Raw genomic sequence first — 23681 nt, forward strand, 5'->3', positions numbered from 1 at the left:
GCCAATCACACCAAGTTGTGACCACTAGATTTGATCACAACTTTTATTTTTCATTTCTCTGAACGGCATTTCCTTTTTCATACTGATTATTTTTTTTTAAGATGTGTCACAGGCCACAAATCTAATCTGTTTTTTGTTTTGCGTGTAAAGCTATAAATGAGCTAACGAGTAAACTGCCCCTTAACGGGGACTCAAGAAGACCCAAGATAAAGAAATAAAGGGCTCCCACCTCTTTGGGCTTGGTCGGAACTGTGGCATTGATGGGTTCGTAGGTCACGGTGTAGCCAGTAGCGCCCCCGACTGGCTGCCACTGCACGTGCATGGTGGTTGAGCCAATGTCGTAAATGTTCAGGCTGACCACAGGCACTGGCACTGTTGAAATAAAAAAGCAGACATCATTCTAACTCTTGTCATTCTCCTCATTTGTTAACCGCATCCTTTGTATATGGTAAATAGAAAACGAGTTGTTGTGAGAAATCAGTGAGAGTTAATATAATCCCTTTCTCTCCCCTCAAAAATCTCATTGTTTCATGCCAACACCTACTAGGACTGCATGTGATAACTAATTCATAAAGAAAAGACATTTAAATGTAAAATGGCATTCTAGTACGTCTATACAAAAGCCAAAACAGAGACTAACTTCCTGAGGTTTCAGTCTCTTTTTCTGGAACATCTGTAAGTTGACCATTTTCGTTCTTCAATCATGGAATTTCATATATAAAAAGCCAACCTAGTATTTCATTTCATTTCATTTTTACTTTAGAAAAAATAAGTGAGAGTGATGTCTACTAATAAGTGGAACTCAGGGGATTCTTCAAAGAGAAGATTAGCCCATGAGGCACACTAACAGGCTTACAGTCTCCTCTTCACTTAATATCCACACAGCTTTCTATTTTTTTGTCCAAAGATGGACTTTAAAGTTTTAAGGAATTATCAGATTAATCCTGCCCATTATGAAATATATTATTTCCAGCCTAATGGTCTAATATGAAGGGAAATAGAAGAGATAAAGACCTAAGGGACTGAGCAGTCAGTGGAGTAGATTCTTGCCTTGGAGTTACACCCATTCCTTCCTCTTTCTTTTAAGAGGTCTCCCTTCTTCCTGGAGGTCAGCCAAGAAGATGGGAGAAGGAAAGAGTATTTTCATATGGCCTCAGAAACCCCACCAGGAATAGGAGTGAGGAATATCTTTCCCCAAAGCTCTACTCAAAGCCAAAGCCATCAGAGCTTCTCTAGTAAAGGCCAGAGTCCAAAAGTCAATAAAAAAGGAGCTCTCACTGCCAGCGGGAAGATCTGGCCTCATGCAGAACTGAACTGGATCATTCCTGCACAGCTGCTCCTCCAGATACTCTGAGTCCCACTCCCCACATGGTACCTTCCCTTAAGAGGTGGACAATTGTGAAAGGTACCCTTCCCTCTAAAGTAAACTCTGGCCATGACTACCCAGTGGGTCCCAAGAAGGCAGGAGCAGCCATGAAAAGCAGAAAATCAAAGTATTTATCGAGTACCTGCACAAAGTACACATTCAGTAAATGTGTGTTGAAGAGCTATCAAATAAAGGAATGATTTGGAAGGCTTACTGAAATCCAACACAGTACAAATGAACTTATTTACAAAACACGGATAGACTCACAGACATAGAAAACAAACTAGTTACCAAGGGGGATAGTGGTAGAGGTGGGGAGAGATAAGTTAGGAGGCTGGGGTTAAAATATACACAGTACTATATCACTTCATGGGAAATAGCCGGGGAAACAGTGGAAGCGGTGTCTGACTTTATTTTTGGAGGGGCTCCAAAATCACTGCAGATGGTGATTGCAGCCATGAAATTAAAAGACACTTACTCCTTGGAAGGAAAGTTATGACCAACCTAGATAGCATATTAAAAAGCAGAGACATTACTTGGCCAACAAAGCTCCATCAAGTCAAGGCTATGGTTTTTCCAGTGGTCATGTATGGATGTGAGAGTTGGACTGTGAGGAAAGCTGAGTGCCGAAAAATTGATGCTTTTGAACTGTGGTGTTGGAGAAGACTCTTGAGAGTCCCTTGGACTGCAAGGAGATCCAACCAGTCCATCCTAAAGGAGAGTAGTCCTGGGTGTTCATTGGAAGGACTGATGCTGAAGCTGAAACTCCAGTACTTGGGCCACCTCATGTGAAGAGTTGACTCATTGGAAAAGACCCTGATGCTGGGAGGGATTGGGGGCAGGAGGAGAAGGGGACGACAGAAGATGAGATGGCTGGATGGCATCACCAACTCGATGGACATGAGTTCGAGTAAACTCCCGGAGCTGGTGATGGACAGGGAGGCCTGGTGTGCTGCGATTCATGGGGTCGCCAAGAGTCTGACGTGACTGAGCGACTGAACTGAACTGATATGTAAAAAAAAAAAACCCTGATGCTGAAAAAGATGGAGGGCGAGAGGAGAAGAGAGCGACAGAGGATGAAATGGCTGGATAGCATCACTGACTCAATGGACATGAGTTTGAGCAAACTCCAGGAGATGGTGAAGGTCAGGGAGGCCTGGTGAGCTAGGTCCATGAGGTCACAAAGAGTCAGACATGACTTAGCGACTGAACAACAACTATATATGAAATAGACAATCAACAAGAACCTACTATATAGCACAGGGAACTACACTCAGTATCTTTTAATAATCTATAAGAATCTAAAAAAAATCTAAAAAAAAAGAATGCACACATATAACTGAATCACTTTGCTGTACCTTTGAAACTAACACAACTCTGTAAATCACCAATATTTCAATAATTTTTTTTAAATGAAAATGAAAAAAAATCCCACATGGCCTGACACCTCTTTACCTTAATAAATTAAACAATGAGTTTTTTTTTAAATCTGACTTACATGTTTTTTCTGTGCCCTTCAGAGGCTCACTGTATTCATCTTCCACTACAGAATATACGTTGACAACATATTCAGTTTCAGGCTTCAGATCTTTCAGGACCGTGCTCCTTTCCAATCGGCTCACATAAAACTAGGGAGGAAAATTTACAAATAATAACAACTTCTGTTAGAATCAGCTCCCTCTTTTCTACTGTTGATTGTGAAGTAGTTAATTTCAATGACCTTAGGAAATATTCTTTAATGAGACCATTGTTTTTGTTTTTGAAAACTATCAGATTACAGTGAGATCTTGGATAATCCATACAGTTTATTCTCCCAGCTCTTGTTTCCTTATTTGTAAGATGAGTGCATAAAATTAGAACGTCCTCAATGTTTCCTTCCTACTCGATGATTCTGGTATAAACTCATGAATAAATTAAATGCCCTCATAATCCCTAATTAAAAATTTAATTGATACTGTAATTTTTGGAAAGCATAAGAAATTAAAAGCTCTTCCCTCTAATTAAACCTAAATGGAAGTGCTTGCCCTGCAAGAAATGGAGCCCACCACCATGGACCCAGTTCTGCCCCCTACATCCCCCCGGCCTTCCTCCCAGAGCCCTAAGGAGGAGGGCCCAGTCTCAGGACAGGAAGGAGCGGGCTGTAAGGACTGTCTACTCACTTCTTGCCGTTTCCCTCCTGACACTGGGTAGTATTCCACCTTGTACCTGTCCACGCTGTCAGAAGGAGGGGTCCAGCTCACTCTCATAGAACGATGGGTCCGCTCAGAAAGAACTAGGTTGGAAGGTGCTTCCAAGTCACCTGCACGTGGAAATGAAGTAAATAGACTTTTTCATTATCATAGCAAGATGGTGATATTTAAATTAGGTTGCAGTGGTGTTCCTCTCCATATTTCAAGCATTTACACACATTCTTCCATATACTAAGAAGTTACAGTTGTTCTTGTTCAGTTGCTAAATCATATCTGACTCTTTGTAACCCCATGGGCTGCAGCAGGCCCGGCTCCTCTGTCCTCCACTGTCTCCTGGAGTTTGCTCAAATCCATGTCCATTGAGTTGGTGATGCTATCTAACTATCTCATCCTCAGCTGCCCCCTTCTCTCCCTTCCCTCAATCTTTCCCAGCATCAGGGGTCTTTTCTAATGAGTCAGCTCTTTGCATCAGGTGGCCAAAGTATTGGAGCTTCAGCTTCCGCATCAGTCCTTCCAATGAATATTCAAGCTTGATCTCCTTTATGATTGACTGGTTTGATCTCCTTGCTGTCCAAGGGACTCTCTCAAGAGTCTTCTCCAGTAAATCAGCCCAGTGCCTATAAGTCCTCTCTGAATGGGTGGCCTAAGATTCTTCACCCTCAGGAAATTCAAATCTGAGCTCTTGTCATTCTTTAAAAGCTGCTCCCCTCATCCTGACAGCATCACAGTTTATTGGTCACCTAGATTCAAATCCTCTGACTCATCCGAGATACTCTCTCTGCTCTCCCACCTTCTACATGTATCAGTAAATGATAACATGGGTCCTGACAACTCTACTGCTTCTATCACTATTGGTACCAGCCAAGTTCACTGCCCTCATTATCATGTTGATTATTTACATTCATGTCTTATCTTCTTAACTATAAGTCATGCTCTGTGAGGACAGAAGTGATTTCTTATTTATGTTTACTTTCCTTTCAGGATCTAATTCAGTGGTAAGAGAACCTACTTACTTTCTCACTCAGAGAGAAACAACCAAGTCTTCTAAAATTTAGGACTATCCTACTGCCTGTGTTTTATTTTTTTCTGTTCATAAGTGTAGGTGAAATGACTAATATAGAAAAATATTTGGAATCAATATAAATGAAAATAGAAATATTGGGCTCAATATGACCATTAGAGAGATGTCCCAAATAATAATTATGGGAGACTTAATGCAACGACTCCATGAGCATAGCAAATCATTCTCATAAGAACTCTTCCTACTTTCTTTGTAAGCCAAAGCTGGGAAAAAGCAATTCCATTCTTAGTATCCTAACCCTTATTGTACTTGGGTCATAATCAAGCCTACAAAATTATCAAGCAATTTTACTGTCTGGGAAACTAAATGAATGCAACTATTACATAGCTGATGTAAAAAAAATAAAGTAAAACAGATAAAAGATGTTTTCATCCCCACTCAAAGTTCTCTCCAACTAAATAAAACTACAACTCTCTCAGCTAATCCAGAGCCAGACGCCTACAAATTCTGGCTTCCTGGCTGGTCTATTTCTCCTGGGAAAAGGTCAGTCTATTGTTCAAAATCCAAAAAGAAAATCTGCAAAATTTTGAAGAGAGAAATTCAAGAAGGAACATTCAAATAAACGTATCCTTAGTATCCAAAGCACGTGAACCATTTCTACCACTTTGTTAAACTCATTCCAACTTTCCAAAACCAGAGTAAGTTAATGAAAGACAGTCTTTACCAGAATCTACATTTACTTGAAAGAAATTTTTCTCATACAATAAGAACCATCATTTATATCATTAATTTTCCAAATACCTTCAATTTAGTATTTACCATGATTTGACCTACAATTTACACAGATAGTAATCATTTTATACCACTTGTCACTACAAATTCACTTCTATAATTTTATTTCTAAATCTTAATTCTTTATCAATAGCTACCTTTTTGCAAGGACGTCTCAAAACATCTTTACCCATCTGACTTTGAGTGAGTAACTGAATCTCTCTAAATCTATTTCTTCAGTGGTAAAGAGAGATAATACCCTTTCTAAAAATCCACACTCTAACACTGTAATTTGTCTTTATGTTTAGAGGTTACAAGTACAAAGTACCAAATGTGATCATCTCTGGTTGGGGCATTTAATAGTAATTTAGTAATGATATGGAGTGAAGATGCTTTACCAGAGAATAGATATACACCAGGCAAGAAAGCCCCTCTTTATTCCCTAATCTCACTTGTGTATGTGTCTCTGTGTGTGCAGCACACGTGTGCAGCACACGTGTGCAGTCGTTCAGTCATGTCCAAGTCTTTGCGACCACGTGGACCGTAGCCCGCCAGGCTCCTCTGTTCATGGGATTATGCCAGCAAGAATACTAGAGTGCGTTGCCACTTCCTTCTCCAGGGGATCTCCCCGACCCAGGGATCAAAACTGAATCTCCTGCATTGGCAGGAGGATTCTTTACCACTGAGCCACCTAGGAAGCATGTGTTTGGTAGAGGCACATATAAACTAAATGTATCCTCAAATAATCTAGAAGTCATTTACAGTTTGATGCCATCAGAGAAAATTCAAGAACTAAATCAATGATTCTCAACTGGGGGCAGTGTTCTCCCCAGCAGACATTCAGCACATTCTGAAGGTATTTTTAGTTGTCCTAACTCAGGGGATACTACTGGTATCCAGTGGGCAGAGTTCAGGGATGCTGCTAAATATCTCACAATGCACAAAGTAATCCACTCCCTCCATTCTACAAAGAATTATCTGGGCCAAGATACCAACAGTTCTGAGGGTGAGAACCTGGGCTAATCTTACCTGGACCTTTGACACTGTTACACAAGTTGTTGGTGAGGTCATCCACAATCCTAGAGAGTGACTCAAAATCCGCCACGTTGTAAGCGTGGATATCATCAGGATCTGTTGCAATCATCTTTAACTCAACTTCATCAGCATTTTTAATACCTTGGGGAAAATGGACATACACAAATTAAAAGCATGTCTCAGAAAAAAATTCATGGAACGAAGCAAATATTTCATAGGCTACCCTTATACATTCAGTGTTAGCTAGAATGTAAATAAGATTTTCCCCAATAATAAAATGATTACATAAATTAAATAGAAACAAAAAATAATACAAACTGAAGGTTATTTTGTTTGGCTTCTTCTCAGTGCTTCGAGCACCAATTCCCCACCAAAAAGAGTTTGTTTAGTGCTTTTTTCTGGAAAGTATTATAAAATAGTGGATATCAAAAACAAACATGATGCTGTGGAAAACAAAATAGGAATTTTCCTGAATCCTATTAACACTACAATTGTCCTCTTGATTTACTACTCTCTTCCAAGAAGCCGCGTAGTTTCCTCCCATTAGGAGGAGAAAAGAAGAAAATAGATGAACTTCCTGGCACATTATTTTGATAACTTGTGTGATAGGGAAAGTGTGTCTTTGTATTTTTCATGCTTCAGAAAATATTTTTAACTACAAAATCATCCTCTGCAAAAATATTTGTCACCCGTGGGGGCGTGGCTATTCTCATCCATGCTTACCAACAGCGAACAGTTCCACGCCTTCATCCTTGAGTTTTTTGGAAGGTGCCTCAACATCATCCTGGGATTTTCCATCAGTGATAAGAACACCGATTTTTCGAGCTCGAGGTCTCATGCCAGCTTGGGTCTTGAAGCTCTGCTGGCGAATGAAATTCAAGGCCATCCCTAGTGGGATTGTTAAAAGAGAATCAGCCACATCATTATTCAGCCAGGAGCTCGGACAAAAGAGAGAGCGGGCAGCGCCCTGGACCATTTGGCTCACCGGTAAGGGTGTTGCCTCCCTTGTAAGGCAGGTTCGCCACGGCCTGCAGCAGGCTCTTCTTGTCTTTGTGAGCATTTAACTGCCACTCTGTCCTGGGGTCCCCACTGTACTGAGCGAGGGCTGAAAGGACACCACTGGCATTAGCATATGTAAACAGACCCGACGAAGACATCTAGATGCCGTCAGTGTTGTCAGACCTACCAATCTGTACTCTTTTGGGGCCAATTTCAAAGACTTCCACGATGCGGGAAATGAAGCTCCTGACGGTTCTGAAGTTGGCCCGGCCGATGCTCCAGGATCCGTCCACCAGCAGCACGATGTCTGCCTCCGCCCGGGTGAGGCACTCCATCCCTGACGCGGCAATCACGAGACAGCACAGGGTCAGGGCGCATTCCTTGTCGGGTCACTGCCTACCAGCTTCTGCCACCCCAGGGGCCAGGCTCACCTAACAGTCTCAGCTCTGTGGCTCAGAGAGGCGATTGGAGGTTCAAGACTTTGAAAACGTGTCCATATGACTTAGAGCCTCCGATAAGAATCACAGGAACTATCCAGCCCTCTAATAATCATTTCAGTGGAAAATCTGTCCTTCATCTTTGACTATATTTACGGCCACAGTCATAGAACATGGAGACTGAGTTTATGTCATTATAAATTTGAATGGGCTCACAAACCCAAACACTGAAATATATGAGAGGGAATCTACAGCCTTCTGACTATAAGGAAATAACAGTCTCAATAAAACTTTGCATTTTTCTCAATTTTCAGTAGTCATTAGCAGACAAGTATGAGATGAACTTTAAAATGTGCAAGCCGGGAAAAGGTTCAGTGAGCCAAAATTATCTTTTGAATGAATGAAAACTCTCAATAATATATATATTATTAAGGATTAGGCACAGAACTCTCAACCCTTCTGAAGTAAAGATATATTGCTTAAAAATCTGATGGCTATTATTTAGGTTTAAATAACTTAATCATCTACTACATATAACAATCAGGTAAGTACAGATGGTGAAATCTGCACATTAAAAAAATCAAGAGAAGGAAGACAATCTAGAAAAAAAGATGCAAACAAGTATAGAAATTGAGAGCTACAGAGACCACAAGCACACACTGATAGAAAGCTAGGGAGCTTTGGAAAGAGAATTATCCCAAATCCTCAGTGCACAAGCTACAAAATAAAAATATAAGTCAGTTAATATCATCATAAGAGAAAAAACAGAACATCAATGCAAAACAGCAAGAGTTCAGACTTTATTTTATCCACATCCATATTTTCAAATGCTTTCTTTTCCAAGAGCTTATGTTACCAGCTATGAATTTTCCAACTACTTGCCATGTTAGCATCTGATCTTTATATTATTTAAAAAAAAAAAAACAGAAAAACTCAGTGATGCTCATTATACAAAGGTTTCACTGGTATATTGGATGGTGCATCAGAGTGAGGATTCCCCAACGCTGTCCAAGCACCTATGCCTTTACAAGTCTGCTTCGGCCAAGACCTACTCTTTACAAGCAAATGATGAAAATATTTAAAAGTAAACTCTATCCACCACCCTCACTGCTAAGAATGTTCAAATCTAGCTTCATGTGTATCAAAGCTGTAGTCTTGGCAGGAGCAAAAGTCTAAGGGGTTTATGTTACCATTTTGCTTCCCAAGTCTTAGCTGCCCACCTATTAACACATCAATAACCAAACACCACTTGCTCAGCCCAAATAAATCCTTTCTACAATTACTTTAGTGAAACAAAATTGCATTTTAATCATTAAAAAGAGAGAAAATGTACATCATCTATCCACTGAAAAACTCAGTTTTAAATAATACAGTACTATGTAACTAATGTAATGCTGACAAGAAAGCCTTAAAAAATGTTGGCAAAGTGTGCTTAGCTGGATGTCTGAAGAATTTTTTTAATTATATATTACTGAAATAAATTTTAATGTAAAATTTAATGGTTGATTTTCATGGTATGATTAATCCAACAATTTACATTTGAAAAAGTTGCACGGTACTAACTTTTCTTAGGGGGATGCAATTCAATTTCTTACCAGAGGATAAAATTGGCATTACAGTTGTGTCAGAAAGAGTTGTCATTTCTTGTCCAACAAGTGGTGAACTTTCTCCGCCATCAAACATTCCAAAAACATTTACTTTATAGGTGGTACCTGCCCTGAAATGTTAAAATATACAGTCTGCATGTATAATAAGCTCAAGTGGTAGCATTTTTTGCTTTGTTTTGTTATAAATATTCAGCTTGATTTACAAATGATCACTCAGAGGAAGTTATAATACATAACATTGCAAGAGAAGAAAAATAATTTCCATCACATTCCAGCTGAAGCTCACACTGTGAGGTATCGAGGGAAACTAGCGCTCTAGAGAACACTGGGGGTTCAGAGCACCAGTTTCCACCTTGCCTTTCCATCAGATGTAGAATTCCCACCTTCCCACTGAGCAAGTCAGGGAAGGATCAAGCTCTCACTTTCACTACTGCTAAGTAATGGGCTTTAAGAAAACAATTGAAAATGTTGTACTTGCAAGGAAACAAAAAGCCCTGGCACAGTGCCCAGCACATAGCGTGTGAAAGTTGCTCAGTCATGTCCGACTCTTTGTGACCCCATGGAGGGCAGCCCACCAGGCTCCTCTGTGCATGGGGTTCTCCAGGCAAGATCACTGGAGTGGGTAGCCATTCCGTTCTGCAGGGGATCTTCCCCACCCAGGGATCAAATCTGGGTCTTCTGCATTGCATATATATACTTTACCAGGGATGCCCCCTGGCACACAGTAGGCTCAATCAATTTTATCCTCCCTATTCTGATAAAAGTAAGTATTGTGCATTCAAACAGATTTCAGTGTTGTTGAATGAATAGTCAAAACAAGTCAACTTTCCACTAGGCAATGAATGCAGAGCACTCTGTTTATTTCACTATAAAGGGTATAGGCCGCTGTTAAAACTCAAACCTCCTTCTTTTCCACTGCGCAGCCTACAGCAAGACCTTCCAGCAGCCCCCACTTCCCCAAGCCTCTCAGCTGACCCCAAGCATGAAGGCCCACTCCCTCCCTCGCCCCTGGGCCTTTCCTGAAGCACAGAAACACCCACATTTCCACAGGGCTGGCTGGGGACAAGCTGCTCTTGGTGAAATTGAGCAACGTGGATGTCAATTTTTTAAAAGGGGGATGTTATAGAAAAAAATCACCATTCCTGATCTCTTAATAACAAACATCATTAAAATAGTACCCTTGTTCAGGGCTAAATTCGAATGTCTGAACCCTAACCTCAACTTCAGCCTCAACAAGAGTGAAGAAAGCGAACTTGGGCTGATTTTAAATACCTTGCCGGCAACAGAGACATAAGTGATCTTGTGTGGAAGGCCTACAAATTTACATCGATTATGCCATTTGTTAACAAAAATGAAATAAGAGTTCACTCCTACCTAAGTTCCTCTAGAACAACTGTGTTGTCATACGGTCCAACCACTAACTCCCCCAGCCTTCTGTCATCTCCCGTGGGGTGAAACGTGACCTTGTAACCCTTGACTTCACCAGGTGCGGGCTCCCAAGTCACCCGGAAGCTGGACATGGTTGGATCAGATGTTTTGAGGTTTCTGGGTGATTTAAATCGAGAAGCTGTAGAGATAATAGATAATTAAAATATTATCCAAAAGCCTAGGCTTTGCAGTTTTTTATTAACCCCTACAATAATGAGTTGAATTCTAAATATCTAAGTGACACACATATCAATCATTACAAGCAAAACACTTCAAAATAAATATTTACCTAAAGGGTTCAGTCAGAAAGCACAAACTATAATGCCCAATAAAAGTCAGAATCTTAGAACACAAGCCAAGTGAGAGTGTAAATAGCACTCACAATTCAGATTAGAGTAACATTAATATGTAGAATCATTTTATAAGGAACTAGATTGATAAAAATCATATGCTAACTAGGCATCTTATCCAACTATTTATTATAATGTAATTTATTACAGAACTCATTTTAGATATTCACAAATGAAGCAGATATATTAAAATCCCCCATTAAAATATTACACACTTCCCCCCCCAAATTCTGATGATTCCATACCTGTTGTTCCTGATCCTTGCCTAAGCTTTCCTTCTCCTGTCTTGTAAACTGGGAGAACAGTGATGTCATACGTGGTCTGGGGCTGAAGTCGCTTTAGCACCGTTGAGGTGACTGTGGGTGACACTTTAGCAACCATCTGTCTCCCACCCCCGCGGGGGCGATACACAACACGGTAGTTGACAACCTTCCCAGGGGCCGGTTTCCAGGTAACTCTCATTGTGTTTTCCGTTTCTTCATCCACTTTCAAGGTTTTCGAGTCTTCAGACACTGTGAGATGAAAAGAAGACTATAGTGTATATCATGCTGAAAGAAAATGCTTATGTCCACCACCGCATTTATGTGAAAAGACACTAGGTGTGGTTTCTTAAATACATACACCCTTCCTTTTCTTAGCATTGTGATCTCGCTTAAATTCAGGATGGCGTGTGAACTTAATCTCAGTGAGGTTACACTGAGATGTTTTCTCTTTATCTGGCTAATAACTAAAAAATGGAAGTTCATATTGCAAGGATTTCCTATTTGCATTCCAGAGACTTTAGTAAAGAAAACATCCATTTCCGGAGATGAGTTTTTAGAATTTTTGTTATATTTCCATCTGTAAAGAATTCCTGTAGAAATTACAGTGTGCAGAATATGAAAAATCATAAATACAGGGTCAGAAATACTCCTTGAGTCTTTTCAGAAAAAACTACAATGCATAAATGACTAGCCAGAGTGACTGTAGTTAACACCATCCTTTGTGATTGCCGTGAACACGTAACACGATCAACACAAAGGAACAGGAAACTCTGACACATAAAAATATCTCAGGGGCTCTGGAGATGAACCAGTAAACACTGGGTGGTTTTAGAAAAAACTGTATGTAAGAAGGGTTTGATTAATATACAACAAACTTTATTAAATTATATCTTATTAATAACTATATCAGAAACAGGTCACCCAACATCCACAAATAGCCAATACAGTCCTCTTCTTATATGTAATTAGAATTTCTAAGCAGGATCATTTCATTCAGTTCAGTAATCTTAGCATTCAAAAATCATAAGCATCTTCTAAAAAGAGAGACAAAGCTGAAGGAAACACTGCAGACAATCTTTTTTGATTCTAAAAGAAATCTTCATGTTCAAAAAAGGTAAGGACCACTTGAAAGAACTAAAAAAAAAAACCTGGGAAAGCTTTAAAAAATATATACACACACAGAGAGACGTAGCAGCATTTTTCAGACACTGGACATCAGGCAGCATAGGACCATGATTCCCGAGAGAAACAAATGAGAAGGAGCTTGATCACTGTCCTGACTAATTGCTTGGAGAGAGTTTCCAGCACCAGTACGGGAAAGGGGAACCCAGATGGAGCCTGGTGGTCTCCCTTGAGGAGGTAGTTTTGTCAGTTCAGGGAGTCCAAGGCACTTAGAACTTGAAGAGAACGTCCTGAAGATGGTGTGACGGAGAAAAAACTCCAAAAATCTGCAAAAGGTCCTACTTGAGTCTTCAACCCAGTACTACTCAGTGCATATGAATAAGGAAACTACTCAAAACCAGAGAAAGAACCACCTGGAAGGTGTGGGGAGAAAAAGTTCCTAGAGTTCATGTGGGGCCAGAAATGTTCCTCGTCTTCACAGTACAAAATTTCAAAATTCTCTGAACATCATATAGAGTACTAAGAAGGAGTTACTGCCCCAGGAGTGGAGTTAAAGAAGCCCTCAACTAAAGGTTTCTCTGGTCTAGCTTTAACACAATGTTAATGAAAGCTTCAAAAATATCAAACTGTTTCCAAGTGAGTTTACTACATCCCAGAACAAATCTTAAGGATATTTGTAAGAACATAAAAATATCTGACATCCAAAAAGGTAAAATTCATAAAGTCTGGCTTCTAATAAAACTGACCAGAAATGCAAATAAAGAAAAAAATTATAACCTGTATCATGGACTGAATGATTGTGCCTCCCCATATTCATATGTTAATGCCTTTGGGGATAGTATTTGGACCTTTAGGGAGGTAATTGGAGAAGGAAATGGCAATCCACTCAATTATTTCTTGCCTGGAAAATCCCATGGACAGAGGAGCCTGGAGCGCTACAGTCCGTGCGGTCGCAAAGAGTTGGACATGACTGAAGTGACTTAGCAAGCAGGGAGGTAATTAGGATTAAATGAGATTTTACAGATAAAGCCCTAATCTGATGAAACTGGAATCCTTATAAGAGGATGAGGAGACACCAGACATTTCCTCTCTCCCTCTCTCCCCTCCCCACCCTCAACACGCACAGACTGAGGAAAGGCTACGTGAGGACATGGAAAGAACATGGCCATCAGCAAACCCGGAGGAGAGCTCTCACCAGAAACCAAGTTCTGCAAGCAGAAACAGAACTGCAAATAATACATATGACAGAACTATTCAAAGGGGACATCAAAACAGCTATTATTAATATTATAATATGTACCATATTCCATATGTTAATGATGGTACAAGAAATATTAAGCATGTTAGGTAAACACATAGACTATATAAGAAAGACTCAAACCAAACCTCTAGAAGTGAAAAATACAATGCCTAACACGAGAAATGCACAGGGTGGTATTAACATCAAATCAGACACTGGGGAAAAAAAAAAAAAACTACTGAACTTGATGACATGAGAATGAAATCTACCCAAATTGAAACATAATAAAAGAAAAAAGACTGAAAAATTGAACAGCACAGGAGTGAGCTATGTGACAACTTCAGTCTAACACATGTGGAACCAGAGTACCTGAAGAAAGTGAAGAGTAATAAATAAAACATTCTAAGAAATAATGGCCTAAATATTTTCAAACTTTATAAAACTATAAACCCACAGATCCAGCAATCTCAATAACCCTAAGCACAAGAAACATGAAAAAACTACACCTAGGCACATTATTAGCAAACTACTTAAAATCAGTATAAAAAGAAAATCTTGACAGCAGCCATATAAGCAAAAGATACATTATGTATAGAGGACAAAGGTAAGAATAACAAAATAGGTAAAGAAAATCAATATATGGTTAAGAATTATGTCTCTGAAAGATGCTAATAATTCAACTAAGAGTATATTAGTTGCAACTTTTTTAATTTTAGGGTTAAAAAGAAAGTAAGAGAATTCTCAGCCAAGTCCATTACTTCCTGGAATATTAAAATGTATTTAGTTAATCTCCCATTCTCCATTACTATTTTCTAGGTAAGTGAACTATTAAAAGAAAAATATACATATATATTTTCAACAAAAAAAAAATGTAAAGACCTTACATAGGATTTTTGAAAGAATAGTACACAGAACAATCTATCACAAGAGTTGAGTAAATCCATGTGTGTCTAACACTTTCCTAGAAAGAGTTCTGCTAAAATATGTTTACTGACCTCTTGTTTCCATGTCTTCAACTCTTGTTCACTAAAACAAGACATTTCTTCCTTACACAAAATTCTCAAGCCCATTTCATAACATTTAAAACTGAGAAAAACGGACATTTACATCTTATGAGTATTGGTCTAAAAAGAAGCCTATGTCCCCAAAAAGTGGGATCACAAACTTGAAAATATTCCCAAATTTAAATATGTTAATAGCTGTCAAATACTGTTCTTCATACTGAAATGAATGCTTGAAATGCTTCAGGATCTCAATTGTTTTCCTGCTTTTTAATTAACTCTTTAAAATAAAGGAATTGAAGTTAAATAAAGTACGACATATCTCATCCTAGCTTTAACAGGAAACTCTGAATTTTAAGGAGGGAAGAAAAATCCTTGTTGGCTTCCCATAAGTAAAAGGCAAGATTTGTCACTCCATTCATTGGTATGCCACATGCTATAAAATGCTATAACACTCCCACTCTCTAAGTTCTTTTCAAGTTTTAGTGCTTTTCACAAGATGTTCTCCAAAATTCACTGTACCTTGGCTAAACTAGCTGCCATAATTGGAGGGCTGGTAGTTTCCCACCTGCTGGCTTTCTAGCCACAATTTGTCATTGTCATTGTATCGACAGTCTGCATTCCATGTATCTGAATGTCAGGCAAAAGCAGAAAATATTTCCAAAACGTCCCTCTTGGAAGTTTATAAGGTCCTCTAAGAGCATGGCCCAGTTAGACACACCATTTTGGATTTGTCCACCAGCCAAAGACACTACATGTGACTTGGATTTCTCAAAGTATCGTCGAAACTACCTTACCTTCCACAAAAAGAGCAAACTAAAACACGCCAACAACTAAAAATGGTAGCAGATAGGGGATGGGGAGGGAGGCTCAAGAGGGAGGCGATGTATATACACTTGTGGCTGATTCATGTTGCTGTAAGGCAAAAACCAACACAACATTGTAAAGCCATTGTCCTCCAAATAAAAATTTTAAAAAATGGTAGCAGAACAAAGAAAGGTTCTTGTCTTTCATCTAATTTGCTTAGCAGTTTGAGCAGTTGACTTATACCCTCTAGAAAATGTGCCTTTCATTCCTACCTACTCTGCTCATGGTTCAAAAGAGGCCTTTCTATTTACTAAGCTTTAAATCAATCAATTAGCCAAGAAATACTGAAAATGTCTTAGATGCTCAGCTTTTAGAAAGCTTATTTAGAATTTCTACTAACATACTTGCTTTGAGCTAAAACATATCCCTTGTGGAGATTTTAAATCCCAAATAAATATCTGAGGATTCAATCTTTTCAGAAGGAGAAAGGATGGAGGAGAATTTTTGAAAAAGTTTCCTTCTAAATATGTGTTTTTTGATAATTTCTCAGCCATGTGAATTGTATCTTTATACCTACAAATAAATTTAGCTAGATGTGTCATATGTGGCCTAGCTTAGACATATCCAACTGAGTTTGCCAGTGATTTAAAAAAAAGAAAAAAAAAATGACTTCTACAGAGAACTCAGACCAAAAGATTTTAATTTAAGGACAACTTCAAATCAGGATACAGGACTTCACTGAAATTGAAATTGCCCTTGGCATTTTCCTCTCTCCTCCTTTGGCAGAAAAATCACCACCTCTTCTTAACAAAAGAAATGCAAGAATACCCCCACTCTTTCCCCTTTTCCTAAAATCCTCCCAAACAAAAGGAATAAACTTTCCTATAAATTCTTAGAAATGCCCATTTTTAATAAATTGTTTTTTAGGAAAGACAATTATGAAATACAGACCCATTTCTCACTAGCCACCTGATGATAAATGATGAGAGGTCACTCAAAATTTTTCACAGGAAGGAATATGAGATTAAGGTAAATTTTAGCCACCAGAAAACTGAGTAGACTTGAATTAGCCTCCCCAAACATAGTAAAAATAATTTAGGATTAGTCCTGGTTGTATAATAAACATTGTCTCACTAGCCGCATTATACATCAGTCTTCTCCAAGTGGCTAGGCACTATGCTTGTTGCTTTGCCCACTGTTATTTTATTTAATGCTCAACACAGTCTGACGCTGCATTCTACATATTAGGAAACTGAAGCTCAAAGAAATTTCAAGAACTTGCCCGAGGCCATGTAGTTATAAATGTGCCTGAATTCTCTTTGTTTCCATAGCTTCTTGTCTCTTTACTAGTTGAGTCTCTTATCTAGTTGATCTTTCCACCAGAAAAAAAGAAGCGAGAGAAAGACAGAGAGAAACACAGTTCATCCTTGAACAACAATGGTTTGAGCTTTGAAGGTCCACTTACACATGGATTTTTTTTTTTCACTATCAAATGCTGCAGGACTACATAATCCAAGGTTGGTTTTATCCTGGGATGCAGAGGAACCTCAGATAAGAACAGTTGCCTATAAATTTTACTCAGATTAACCCCCACATTTTCAAGGGTAAACTGTGTAGGTAGTTGGCAGGGATTCAATATTTCAAAATTTAATACAAGTTTAGATACACAACGAACTTGATTTTAAAGCACATTCATGAAAGGCCATAAGTTTTTAGTCCTTATCTGTCACATAAAGAAAAAAAATGCAAGAGGTTATCATGAGCTGACAGCTATTAGGTAGCACCAACACACTGCCAAGCCCCCTCAGAATGTTACCTACATTCAGTTATGGCTTCTGCACTCAAGGGCTCCCCTTCTCCACTACTGTAAGTTGCAAATACGGAAACTCTGTATTTGGTCTCTGGCTGCAGGTTTTCTATCACAGTATGAATTACATCTGCAGGAAGACTCTTTTCTCCAGCCTCTATGTCATCATAAAGTGATTGCCAAGAGACCCTGTAACCGCGAACCATTCCTGGAGCCGACGTCCAATAAGCCCCAATCGATGTGTCCGTGATATCTTTAGTAATCAAACCTCCAGGTGAACCGCGCTCTAGAAAAGAAATGAAAGGGGGATCATTTTTTAATGTCTATTAGATATGTAAATATTCCCTCATCCTGGCAGACACCCTGACTTGTTGGACTCAATTTGTCTAACTTACCCATTTCTTCTTTCTGAGCTGTCTGTCCCATTCTGTCAGGGGAACAGAAGATGGGATTAAACTTAATGACTATGCCTGATTCCTGCCTATCACCCTTGCCCCCATATGTCCAGTCAGATTGAAATGTCCTTCAGGACAAGAATGACATTCAAATACGAAGAAGTAAGTGCCTAAAGAAAATTTCAAAGAGAAAAAAAAGCATCTAAATCCCCCAATTTTACAACTCAGTTCTCTTTATCCATTGTTCACAAAGATCTTTATTTCTTCGCCATCTTTTCCTATCTTCTTTAAATAAGTTCAGTTTCAATGTACCACTTCCAGTTACTTCAACAATCTTATATCACTTGCAAATCTTAATTTCAACAGTCTTTTTTTCACAATCTATTTTCAAAGGTCTGTTCGTTCACAAAGCTAAAAAACCAGAAATGCAAAATTTTGATTATAGCTTAACCCTAAGGAAAATAAAAACCGACAGTTCTTCTGGAAAACCTAAAAACGATTAGTCATCAAAATAAAACACACCACTTGCTCTAACTGATCGAAAATGCCTGCTACTAAATTTTGGCTCTCTCATTCAAAATAAAAATACAACTCAAGTGGAAAAAATATGGAAACCCCGACTTAATAGGAGGCACAGATGTCTACCAATAAAACCCTAACTTTCCATAATTTAAATGTAAGATAAACATGCAAGTCATTTTATACTGGCTACCTTTACTAGGGTTTATGCCACAGTATGACATAAATATAAAACTATCTGCCTCTACAGCATACATTTTACCAGTAATTGTTGTGTATTCAAGAAAATGATATATAGTGCTGCTACAAGAATGCTGAAGGCTGTTATTCTACTTGAATCAAAGAGTAAAAATGAGTATCTTAAAAATACTCATAATTATCTAAATTTCAAGTACATAAAGATAACAATAAATGACAAAGAAATCTTGGTGGACAAAACCCTATCATATATGTTAGATTACAGTGGAAAAAATAAATAAAATGGAAGCTGGGCATACTACCAGACCCCAAGACCAAATGGAAAATTCTAACTCTATTATAAATAAGTTTAACTGCTGACAGGACATCTCATCTCTGGAGGGAAATTAATTACATATTTCACTGCAACCAAGAATATTTATTTTCAAGAACATACTGACTTCTTTCCCTCAGTTCCTGAGGCTCATCTTCATTTGAAGGTCTTCTTTAATTGTATTTCTACTAAGGTCACACATCTTTATATCTTCTCTACTTATAGGAATTAAACAAACTGTTTCTTTGGTTGAGTTGGGCTGAGTTGGTTGGGTTTGACTTGGTTGTTATTTTTTTTGCTTTATATTTTGTTTTTATGGTGGATATTTCAACTATTGGTCTCTAAGTTTTAAATACACAGCATGTTTCATTTGTTTAATATATACTACACCCTTTTTTCACCTCTTAAATTTCCCAGGATGCAGTTAGCAACAGCTTTTGTGAAATAATACTTGAAAGCACTTGAAAAGGATTCAGAATTTAAATAAGCTAAAAAGCTACATTAAGAACATTCCCCAAAAGTATAAAACAAAGTTAGCTACAACATGGGGGTAATCGTCCAAATTAACACTGGAGTGATTTACAAATAATAATTTCAATTTCTAGTTTTCCCAAAGATTGCGCTTCTCAGCCTATTTTTCTGCCCACGTTCTATAGTTCTGAATTTGTGACATTGTTTCTTTCCATGGCAACAGACATCAATCTCACAAACACAGTCTAATGATTTCACTGTGAGAAAATAATAGGAAGGGAATTTGTGGTTGAAGCAAAAATACATTCACAAAGATATTTCTGAGCTACAAACAAAAGGAGCTCTAGACATGTATTCCCATGGATTTTAATCAACTACATTAACACTCTCAAGACCTGGAAAGCTAGGACAAAATATTAATAAAATTGCAATGAAGACCTCTGCAAGACTGGTCAATGTCCTGGAAAGAATCTGTAAAGACACTTTTTAAGATCCAAATACAATATTAACTAAAAAATATTCCTGAGTTCCCATTAATAGCATGACAGCACTAATTCAAGTGAACACTAATTATATTCTCAATTACAGAAATAAAAGGTCCTCAAAAAAATGATAGTTTCTGCCTGGCACAGAAAGGCATTATTTGTACGTACTGGTGCTGCAACATTCCATGTTTGTGACAAAGAAACGTGAAATCCAAAGAAAAAATACACCTCAAACCAGAAGCTAAGACTGAAAATATAAACTGCTTCAGTGGGTTTCTTGTATGTCAGTCAGTCAGTTTGATAAGAATAATCCTAAATATAAGGAGGTCCAACCAGCCTATCCTAAAGGAAATCAGTACTGAATATTCATTGGAAGGACTGATGCTGAAGCTGAAACTCCAATACTTTGGCCACCTGATGCAAAGAACTGACTCATTGGAAAAGACCCTGATGCTGGGAAAGATTGAAGGCGGGAGGAGAAGGGGACGACAGAGGATGAGATGGCTGGATGGCATCACTGACTCAATGGACATGAGTTTGAGTAACTCTGGGAGTTGGTGATGAACAGGGAGGCCTGGTGTGCTGCAGTCCATGGGGTTGCAAAGAGTCAGACACGACTGAGCGACTGAACTGAACTGAACTGAAATACTAAGTGTACACTGTTGTCAAACACATGGAAACACCTTTTTTCTCCAAAAAGTAGGAAGGCTGGGTTTTCAAACTGTTGCATTACATCCAAGAATCATGAGACTATGATATTTTGGTGATAAGTATATTTTATCAGACCTATAATCCTTGAAGTTTTTAAAAATGGAATCTTGACTTGGCCAAATGTTAAGTTACCAAAAAAGCAGCTGAATCGCACCCTGTGATATTACTGGCAGTCTGCCAAGGGGCCACGCTGGCCTGGGGACAAGGTGTGCAACGGGATGAGCATGCTGCTACCTCCTGGAGCCCTGGGACCCTCAGGAGTAAAACCTGGACTGGACCTGGTCAGATACAGGAATCACCTGGAGGGCTAAGACCCGGCCATCCCAGACCAATTAAACTGGAATGTCTGAAGACATGCCTGAGCCCTGATGCTTTCTAAAAATTGTTTCAGACTCCTCTGTGATCCTAATTCCTACAGGATTCTGGCCTCTTTTCTCACTTAAGGGACATTTATTTGGAAGCTGTGTTTGATCAGTGTGGGAGGGAACCCTCACCCTTGCTTTCATTCAGAAATGAAAGACAAGTGTAGTGAAATAAAACACCGTGGGGTGAAAGCAAAATTGGTCAAAACTGGAGGAAATGGGGACGCTGTGTAGCACGGTGTGATGGTTTCTCTATATCACATGGGTCTATGGCCACACACAAGTCACCCTTTTAGTAGTAGTGGCGTGAGCCCAAGGCCGACCCTCAGAGAATCCTTTCCATCCATCCTGTGTCAAAAGGAAATGGCTTTTCAGTGCTTCTTCGTCAAGCATTGATCACATTTTCCAGTGAATGAGATTCCACTCAAGTGTTACCCAGTGAGCCATTTGCTTTAGTTTATATTGAATTGTAGGTTTTCTCAAACTACAGAAGTTCAGACATCAGCAGCTACTGAAAGAGATTATTTGGACTGGTTTGGGGAGAGAGTCTATTTCTAATATACCTGGGAGGGAAGAGGAAAGAGAAAGGAACAAGAAAGAAATATAAGACTAGTATAGAGCCTCTATCCAGCAAAGGTTAGTATTAGTCACTCAGTCGTGTCTGACTCTCTGCGACCCCATGGACTGTAGCCCACCAGGCTCCTCTGTCCATGGATTCTCCAGGCAAAAATACTGGAGTGGATTACCATTCCCATCTCCAGAAGATCTTCCAGACCCAGGGATCAGACCTGAGTCTCCTGCATGTAGGAGGATTCTTTACTGTTTGAGCTAACAGGAAAGACCACAAAGGATCAGTTCAGTTCAGTTCAGTCGCTCAGTCAAGTCCGACTCTCTGCGATCCCATGGACTGCAGCACGCCAAGCCTCCCTGTCCATCACAAACTCCCGGAGTTTACCCAAAGTCATGTCCATTGAGTCGGTGATGCCATCCAACCATCTCATCCTCTGTCGTCCCCGTCTCCTCTTGCCCCCAGTCCCTCCCAGCATCAGGGTCTTTTCCAATGAGTCAACTCTTCACATGAGGTGGCCAAAGTATTGGAGTTTCAGCTTCAACATCAGTCCTTCCAATGAACACCCAGGACTGATGTCCATTAGGATGGACTGGTTGGATCTCCTTGCAGTCGAAGGGACTCTCAAGAGTCTTCAACACCACAGTTCAAAAGCATCAATTTTTCGGCACTCAGCTTTCCTCACAGTCCAACTCTCACATCCATACATGACCACTGGAAAAACCATAGCCTTGACTAGACGGACCTTTGTTGGCCAAGTAATGTCTCTGCTTTTTAATATGCTATCTAGGTTGGTCATAACTTTCCTTCCAAGGAGTAAGCGTCTTTTAATTTCATGGCTGGAATCACCATTTGCAGTTCTTCAAAACAGGAACCAGAGAAACAGTGGCATGAGCGGAAACCAATCCAGCACACTTTTGCCACTTTGTCTCACCTGTCCCTAAATATGAACCCACTTCTGCTCTAGGCAAGGCTCCCCCGTCTTGAACTCCTCCTCTCTGTCTGCCCGCAAGACTCACAAATGCATGTTTTATGATGTTTGGGTTTGTTCACGTTTTTCACCTGAGTGACATGGTTTTCAATAATATATAATCTCACTGTACTTGTTTCCTGCCATTCTGAACCACATGCCTGTACTTTGCATGTTACTTTTACCTCTGGGAATGGAATTGCTGGCAATCATTTCAAAAAAGTCATACCATCTTCTGTAATATTGGCATGCCTTCATCTCTATTCCTTTGATTCCCTCTCAATAGTTTTCCCTTCTACTCTGCTCTCTCCAGTATAGTACTAGGGGAAGTATAAGAAATAACAAAGCTTTTCTGTCATAAATTTAAACAAACAAAATTCACCAGTTTTTGAAATTTTGATACTCAGTATTTCTGATCAGATTACAAACCACAGTCACATATATCAAAAGGCAGCATTGCTGGTGCCTACATGCATGCGTCTCTGTGCTGCTGCTGAGGCAAATAATTAGACAGGTGCATTTCTCATGATCTGAAGATCCACATGGGGTTGATTCTACTTTTTCCATATACGAGGCCAAAGAACTGAGGCCTCATTTAAGTAACTTTCCTACATTTCCTTAGCCCTTTTCCATTTGCTTTCTGAAAAGCAGATCATCATCCAATTCAAATATAATTATAACACAAATTAGCCAGTGATAACTGAAAAATTAATCATTATGAAATGAAACTATTTTCATCTTATAGATTGTTCCAGCCAGCTTTCATTGAGTTTCACATACCACTTTCAAAAATAGAAATTAAATTGAAAAGGTAATGTAACCCACTTCTAAATCAATTTGTCTTTTCCGATAGAGCTCAACTCAAAGTCATCCAACTTTCCACGGCAGAATAAGGAAGACCTGCTCTGGATAATGTTCATGTGGAAACATACTTGATTTACAAGCAACGACTTGTAATCACCATTCCAAAGGACAAAGTTCACTATTGATCAGTTAACCTACTTTAAGTAACACACAGTTCTTAAAAAGCTCTAAACAAATTGCCCTTCAACCTCAAAGCCTGGATGAGATTTCTTCCATAACTGTCACCTCTCCGACGTAGTTTAGATTTTTCTCTGATAAGCCATCAATGTGTGGGAAAGATTGTTACTGTTTGGTGATTGGACTACAGTTCCCTGGAAACATCAGAATTGTTATACACAGAATGAGTGATTTTTCTAATTATGAGACAGCAGTAAATCTAGGA

General features: G+C 39.1%; 1 protein-coding gene across 1 annotated transcript in view; it reads right to left on the bottom strand.

The window, feature by feature from the left end:
* COL12A1 (collagen type XII alpha 1 chain) overlaps positions 1-23681 on the bottom strand; it is a 113901-nt gene that overhangs the window by 62110 nt on the left and 28110 nt on the right. Inside the window, exons 13-23 of the mRNA XM_061131780.1 lie at positions 17457-17729; positions 11449-11715; positions 10800-10992; positions 9414-9535; positions 7569-7718; positions 7368-7487; positions 7106-7270; positions 6377-6523; positions 3526-3665; positions 2865-2994; positions 230-372 (exon numbers count right to left, since the gene is read on the bottom strand). Of these exons, the coding sequence (XP_060987763.1) occupies positions 230-372; positions 2865-2994; positions 3526-3665; positions 6377-6523; positions 7106-7270; positions 7368-7487; positions 7569-7718; positions 9414-9535; positions 10800-10992; positions 11449-11715; positions 17457-17729 (1850 nt within the window). The remainder of the gene's footprint in view (positions 1-229; positions 373-2864; positions 2995-3525; positions 3666-6376; positions 6524-7105; positions 7271-7367; positions 7488-7568; positions 7719-9413; positions 9536-10799; positions 10993-11448; positions 11716-17456; positions 17730-23681) is intronic.

The sequence above is a fragment of the Dama dama genome, chromosome 28 (assembly GCF_033118175.1).
Source record: "Dama dama isolate Ldn47 chromosome 28, ASM3311817v1, whole genome shotgun sequence".
NCBI classification, from domain to species: Eukaryota; Metazoa; Chordata; class Mammalia; order Artiodactyla; family Cervidae; genus Dama; species Dama dama.